Source organism: Colobus angolensis, unplaced genomic scaffold, assembly GCF_000951035.1.
Source record: "Colobus angolensis palliatus isolate OR3802 unplaced genomic scaffold, Cang.pa_1.0 Scaffold106, whole genome shotgun sequence".
NCBI classification, from domain to species: Eukaryota; Metazoa; Chordata; class Mammalia; order Primates; family Cercopithecidae; genus Colobus; species Colobus angolensis.
Genome location: NW_012111586.1, coordinates 1,065,784 through 1,073,425, shown reverse-complemented (window position 1 = coordinate 1,073,425; position 7,642 = coordinate 1,065,784). Strand labels below are relative to the sequence as shown.

Here is a 7,642-nt window from a genome sequence, read left to right as displayed (position 1 = left end):
TACATTTAGGGAGCCATATATATTTCCCACATTTCTGACTTCCCCTGTCTATTTCTCTATAGCAATAAAAAGTTTAAGGCACCAGAGGAAAGGGTTCTTAACACTCATTTCCAGAGAAGAGGGAGGGGAGAGTTTCATGTATTCACTATCCCTCTCTACAGCCAGGACTAGGGAGAAGAGTCCTCAAGCAATACAATATATGATGGTAGCTCCTGAAGGAGAGAAAAATAAGGGACCTTGCTGGGGTGATGCAAGGGAAGGAAATGAGACTTTGTGAGTTCTGAGAAGAGACTTTGGCCTGAGAAGCTGAATATTCCATGAAGATTTCCCTCCCCTTCCCAAATTTAGCCTCACTCCAGGTAGGCCTCAGTCTCTGGACTGACATTAATCGCAAGTAGAATCTAAATAACCACTGGCCTTTCCAGCAACAGAATGACTTTGGTACCTGAATATGCATTCTAAACTGGACCACTAGTAGCTCCATTTCTCTTTCTGCAGCTGAAGGAGAATGGATGACTTCTCCTGGGATAACCACAGCTTCGTGTCTGAGTTCATCCTTCTGGGTTTCTCCAGGGATTCCTGAATTAATGCAATCCTCTTCAACATCTTTCTCTTCCTCTACCTCTCTACACTTGTGGGCAATGGGCTCATTGTCATCTTGATCCACCTTGACTCCCACCTCCACACACCCATGTACTTCCTCCTTAGTGTCCTTTCCATGCTGGACATGAGCTACGTTACCATTACTGTGCCCCAGATGTTGGTGCATCTGGTCTGCCAGAAGAAAACTATCTCCTATGTTGGATGTGTGTCCCAGATGTACATCTTCCTGGTTTTGGGAATCACTGAAGGCTGGCTGTTCTTTGTCATGGCTTATAATAGATATGTGGCCATCTGCTACCCACTCAGATACAAGGTTATGATAAGCCCATGGCTGTATGGAACAATGGTAGTCTTTTGTGGACTGTGGGGTGTCAGCTGTTTCCTAGTCTATACTGTCTTCACCATGTGCCTGCCCTACTGTGGTCCCAATGAGATCAACCACTTTTTCTGTGAGGTCCCTGCTGTTCTGAAGCTAGCCTGTGCAGACACATCCCTCAGTGACCAAGTAGATTTCATCCTGGGCTTCATCCTTCTCCTGGTACCTCTTTCCTTCATTCTGTCTTCTTATGTCTGCATCTTTGCCACCATCTTGAAAATCCGCTCAGCCCAGGGTCGACTCAAGGCCTTCTCCACCTGTGCATCCCACATCACTGTGGTCACCATGTTCTGTGGACTAGCCATGTTTATGTACATGAACCCTGGGGCATATGCCTCCCCACACAGGGACAAGATACTGGCTCTGTTCTACAATGTCATCTCTGCCTTTCTCAACCCCATAGTCTGCAGCCTCAGAAACAAAGATGTGAAGAAGGCTTTCCTCAAAGTAACAGGCTGGGGCAGGGCCCCTGAGTGAGACCACTGAAGCACAGAAAGCCACAACCAGATCTGAAATCACAGGATCTGTGGCCATGTTACCCAGGCAGGAACCATTGACCGATGGTTAAGGGTGATGATGTGTAAAGGTAAGTACCTGGTGTAGACTTGCTGATGGCTCCAGAATCTGGGCTAGCCTCAACCATCAAAAGACCCAACTGTAGACAGAGCGCCAAGTAGAATGTACTTTTGATTCGTTTCCCCAGGGCTCAGCAAAGGGTCTGGCACAAAGCATCATCAACATTTGCAGATGGGGTGACTGAGTGTACAAGGAAACAAAAAACTAGCCGGACGACGAGGCGGGCACCTGTAGTCCCAGCTACTCAGGAGGCTGAGGCAGGAGAATGGCGTAAACCCGGGAGGTAGAGCTTGCAGTGAGCTGAGATCCGGCCACTGCACTCCAGCCTGGGCGGCAGAGCAAGACTCCGTCTCAAAAAAAAAAAAAAGACACACACACACAAATTCAAGTTAACCAGATGTCAATGAGGGTACTTTGTACTCAATAGGAAGGTAGTGAAGATTATGACTTTGACATATTAAATAAACTCAAGACGGCTGTGATAAGATGGCTCACAGGACTCCAGATCAGTGACCTTATTTTTATCTCAAACAAAATCATAAACAGATCTAAAGAAACATAGGAGAAAGGAAAAGTGACCCCAGGAATAGGGTTCATGGATTGGCCATTGTCCATATAGCATTTTCCAGGGGAATGTGAGTCCCAGGCTGCCTAATCCATCCGGTCCTTGGAGAGATGAGCTCCTGTGGGGGTGAAGAGATATCTTGAGGGGTCTCTGGGTACACACATAAAACATTACCTAAATCATATCATAGTGATTAAGAGTTTATACTTGGTAGCCTTATCTGTAAAATTGGGTGACATTAGTAGCAGCAAATCATCACCTCATAGGATTGTTGTGAGAAGGTAAAGTTCTTAAAACAGTGCTTGAATCCTTTATATAGACACTGCTTTATATAGATGCTGCTATTCTTCTTATAGTCTACTTCTCTTCCTCAAATCTATAGTTACCAAGAAGATATCTGAGACCATTTTGGCTTAGAGAAAAGGGCCATTCTGCTCTTTGAAAAGGGATAACTAGCATTACAAATGAAAACATTGGCATTTGTTTACATTTCAATCTGCTGTGGATTTAGTTAGCTTGGGACTGTCACCAAGAAGCTCACTGCACCCGGCCTAGACTGCAACATTAAATGCAGAGTCCCTACTTACTGGACCCAAATCAATAAATTCAGCCTGATCCAACCCCATGTTCCTTCCGCCATTGTCCCACACCCTTAATATCCATTCCTATGCCTATTCTCCAGATTTCTGCTTATATAAGTTAGAAAACTCAAGTGGTTCTTTTCAAGTGTAGTGCACCTCCTCATAGGTCACACGCTCAACCTCACCTGTAGGGGCCAGCTAGGACTTTAGTTATAGGTCTAGAAGCAAACATGGGTATTGGGGATGGTTCCTGAGGAGAATCACCATTATCTTGTTTAGCAACTGCCTCAGGGGAGGCCATCACTGTTGCCTCAGGAAGTAGAGGGTTTATCTCCGTAGACAAAGGTGGAAAGGCAGATGGCAGAAGCATGGGTCTGGGAAAGAATGTTGCCACTACTGGTGATGGGGAAGCTGTTTCTTCTGGCAAAAAAAGGTCCATCAGAGTCTACAAACTCAGTGTCCCCAGTTTCATCAGGGTCCTCCCATACATCCCCATTAAAAGTTGTAGGGTCTCATTCTTTTCCAATTAATGCCCTTGCTTTACCAGTAGACATCGAGTGAGGCTGTGCATGCACCTTTCATTGCAGGTCAGCCACTTGCATGATGAAAGCTTGTGTCCGTTTTTCCACAATTTCAGCTCTTTCTCTACAGTAGATATGACCCTCACTCAGGGCAATCTTAGCAGATTTGAGGCTCAGCATCTGCTTCTAAAGCTGGGAGTTAGAATCCCTGAGTTCATCTTTTCTTTCATCACTTTGTCCACTGAACTTAGGAGCAACCAACCAGCTTCATTATGTTCCTTGGTTATCCACATATGCTCAAAGGTATTATGTATAGAGTCACTAAACTCCTTACCTCTCATGAGTGGTGAATCATGAGTGTCAATCGCATTTATTTTGCATAACTCTCTAAGCAGTTCACACCAAGGACTATCAGTGTTCTCCATACTATTAAAAGTAGAGTCCTTAGCATTTTAGCGTCTAATCATATTAAGCAGCCAACTCCAGAAACCCCAAAACCAACAAATGAACTCTATCCTTAATATTATGTTTCTCTAGAACTACTCCTGGTACCAAAATCTGTATTAGTCAGGGTTCTCTCTAGAGGGACAGAACTAATAGGGTGTGTGTGTGTGTATCTATATATATATAAATAAAGGAGAGATTATTAAACATTAACCCACCTGATCACAAGGTCACACAATAGGTCATCTGCAAGTTGAGAAACAAGGAGAGCCAGTCTGAGTCCCAAAACTGAAGAACTTGGGGTCCGATGTTCAAGGGCAGGAAGCATCCAGCATAGGAGAAAAATGTAAGCTGGGAGGCTAGGCCAGTCTAGTCTTTTTATGTTTTTCTGCCTGCTTATATTCTAGCCACGCTGGCAGCTGATTAGATAGTGCCCATCCAGATTAAGGGTGGGTCTGCCATTCCCAGCCCACTGATTCAAATGTTAATCTCCTTTGGCAACACCCTCATAGGCACACCCAGGGTCAATATTTTGCATTCTTCAATCCAATCAAGTTGACACTAAGTATTAACTATCACAGATTCTTAGAAAGTCCAACGTCATTTAAGTCTTAAAAGAATGAATCACTGCTAGGTATGCTGCCCATTGTGGTTTACAGATGAGCAGCATACATAGCAGCAATCCCTTTTTTTTTTCTTAGAGATGGGAGTCCTGTTCTGTAACCCAGGCTGGAGTGCGGTGGTGCAATCATAGCTCAAAGAAGCCTCAAGTTCTTGGGCCCCAGTGATCCTCCCACCTCAGCCCCCTGAGTAGCTGAGACTACAGGTGCACATCACTGTGCCCAGGTAATTTTTTTCTATAGAGATTGGTGGGGCAGGGGGCAGGTCTCACTTTGTTGCCTAGGCTGCTCTTAAACTCTTGGCTTCAGGCAATCCTCTCACCTCAGCCTCTCAAATTGCTGGGATTAAAGGCATGAGTCACTGTGCCTGGTCTGCAGCAATTCTTATTCTTCTACGGTTTCCTTGTTCGTTTTATGGTTCACAGAGGACTTTCACAAATTTATTGCATTTGAGTTTCATACACCATGTCTACTCTGCCTATTGTGGCATACAATTTTAGAGACACAACAGGCTTTGAGGACACTTATGTTCAATGTGTTAATTTTACAGATAAATGAAATGAGATTTAGAGAGAGGAAACAAATTGCCCAAAGTCACACACACAGCAAGTTGGCAAGTTTGGCACTAGAACCCAGGTCACTGAACATCAAGTTCTGTGTCTTTCCACAACACAATGCAGAGTATACCATGTTAGCCCCCTGAACCACGTTGATTACATGCACCAAGTCAGGTCTGTGGGCTGTATTGGTTTCACATACCATCATCTTAATTTTCTGTGTTGGCAGCAGATATTGTTTATATGTTCTACTTTGCTTAAATCACTTTGGCTCCCTACTGTTTCCATGCGCCATGTCACACAGTTACCATGTTCCATATTGGTTACGTGTATTCTATTGGTTGCTGTGGTATTATGGTAGATTATATCATTATCTCTGTTATTTGCTCTCCTCCCTGTAGAGTAATTATGCATGCCTATCCATTGTCCTGTGATATGCATTACTTCTCTGCAGGAAGAAAATACTTCCTGCCTTTTTGCCGTCACTTGACCATGTGACCTGCTTTGGCCAATGGGATGTGAGCCAAGAGGTGTGCGTCACTTCTGAAATGCTTTATTAGTCATCATTTGTTTTGGACATTGTTCCTTTCCCTCTGCCATAAGAATGGCATGTTCCAGATAAGGGCTTCTCCTTCAGGGTGGATCTGAGACTGCACAAGGCCATAGCCGACCTACAACTAACATGGAATGTGAGCAATAAATAAACTTTTGCTGTTGTAAGATGCTGAAATTACAGATTTGTTTGTTACTGCACCACAATGAAGCAAGTGGATCAAGACAGCCATGTTGGTTTCATGCACATTTGTTCCACTGACCAAGTACTGTGTTGGTTCAAATGCACAATGTTAGTTGCACATTACAGTTGCTGTACCTTTCTTCAACATTGGACATTCCACCCCAGGCCTCTCCTGGCTCCCAGTTCACTAGGCAACCCTACTATGCCCCATCATTTTGAGAAAAGCCTGCTTAATGTCCTTGTTCCTCAGAATGTAGACCACAGGGTTGAGCAGAGCCACGAAGACACTGTAAAAGAATGAGATCTGCTTACCTAGCTCAGGAGAATAGCTGGAGTTGGGCCTCATGTAGAAAAAAGTGACCAGAGCATAGAAGAGTGTGACCACGGTCAGTGGGGAGGCATAGGTCGAGAAAGCTTTGCAGCGGCCCTGGGTGGACTTAATCTTGAGGACGGCCAGGGCAATATGAATGTAGGAGGCCAGAATGAGAGACAGTGGGACAACAACCATAAAGACCCTGATGACCAGACCTGCCATCTCAATGAAGCGGGTGTCCCTGCAAGCCAAGCTCCGTATCAACGGGCCTTCACAGAAATAGTGGTTGACTGTGTTGAGTCCACAATATGGCAGCCTCACGGTGAGAAAGGTATGAATCAGGGAGAATAAACCACAGGCCCATATCCCAACTACCAAGCATGTGCACAGTCCCAAATGAGGATGACAGTATAACGCAGCAGGTGGCAAATGGCCACATATTGGTCATAAGCCATGACTGCAAAGAATATGCACTCGCTCAGGCCCAAGACACCAAACACATACATCTGCAACCAACAGCCAGCAAAGGTGATGGCCTGAGAGTGAATGACAAGATGCGCCAACATCTGGGGCATGGTGGTGATGATATGGACCATATCCAGCAGGGAGAGGATTCAGAGGAAGAAGTACATGGCAGTGTGGAGATGCATGTCCAGGCAGATCAGGGTGACAATGAGCCAATTGTCTGGGACTGAGCTGGAAGTAGAGGAAAAGAAAGGCAACGGAGAGGATCCTGTTGAAATGGGGTCACTGGAAAACCAAGCAGGATAAATTCAGAAACCCAGCTTCGGTTCTGCCCTGGAAGCATCCACATGATGGGGCCTATAGAAAACCACACTTACATAAATGTCATCTGCAATATGGTATCCTAACCTGAGGTCAGGAGTTCGAAACCAGCCTGGCCAACACAGTGAAACCCAGTCTCAACTAAAAATATAAAAATTAACCGGGCATGGTGGTGGGTGCCTGTAATCCCAGCTACTTGGGAGGCTGAGGCAGGAGAATCGCTTGAACCCAAGAGACGGAGGTTGCAGTGAGCTGAGATTGCAGCATGGCACTCCAGACTAGGTGACAAGGGAAAAATTCCATCTCAAAATTAAAAAAAAAAAAAAGTATGGTATCCTGGCAAGAATAACAGCTGTGGAGGTAGACAGGCTAGGATTTTAATTCTGGTCCCACTACTCATTTACTGTATAATCTTGAACAAGTTACTTAACCATTCTGAGCTTTTCTCAGCCTGAATCTCCTCATCTGTAAAATGTGACTAATTACACTCACCTCTCAGGATTTTTGTAAGGAGTAAAAGCAATGTATATGAAGCCCGTAACACAATGCCTCAACACAGGAAATAAAACATAAAATACTCATACTCAATTTCCCACTCTATCCCCACCCCTCAGTAGACAACTGGTCACTCACATGTCTAGCAAGAATTAGTTTACACCTTCGCGGCCCCAGTCCCCAAACCTGAGAGGGAGCTCCCTCTGTCTCAGAAAACATGGATGTGGATGTGCTACGTGCCTCTCCCGATACCATGTAAGCGTTTCTCCCGCCCCAGCCGGTGCAATGTGAGGCTCTGTCAATAGAGGGCAACAGAGGGGCACTGAAATGTGATGGCTGCAGGAAGGTACTTACGTTGCTGGCTTCATTCTTCTTCCTTATTCAGCTTTAGAGTGAATAAACTGGTGCGTGGAAGGGCCGTAGTACTCACTCCAACTGACCTCAGTGGACTACACAGCCACGCACTCAG

At 45.1% G+C, this 7,642-nt stretch overlaps 1 protein-coding gene and 1 pseudogene across 1 annotated transcript; one reads left to right on the top strand and one right to left on the bottom strand.

The window, feature by feature from the left end:
* The first annotated feature begins 508 nt into the window (after positions 1-508).
* On the top strand, positions 509-1,456 carry LOC105514104 (putative olfactory receptor 2B3). The gene is given in 1 exon segment (XM_011945258.1): positions 509-1,456. A coding segment is annotated over 1 exon segment (948 nt).
* Positions 1,457-5,766: 4,310 nt separating this feature from the next.
* LOC105515316 lies at positions 5,767-6,706 on the bottom strand (annotated as a pseudogene).
* Between the last annotated feature and the right edge of the window lie 936 nt (positions 6,707-7,642).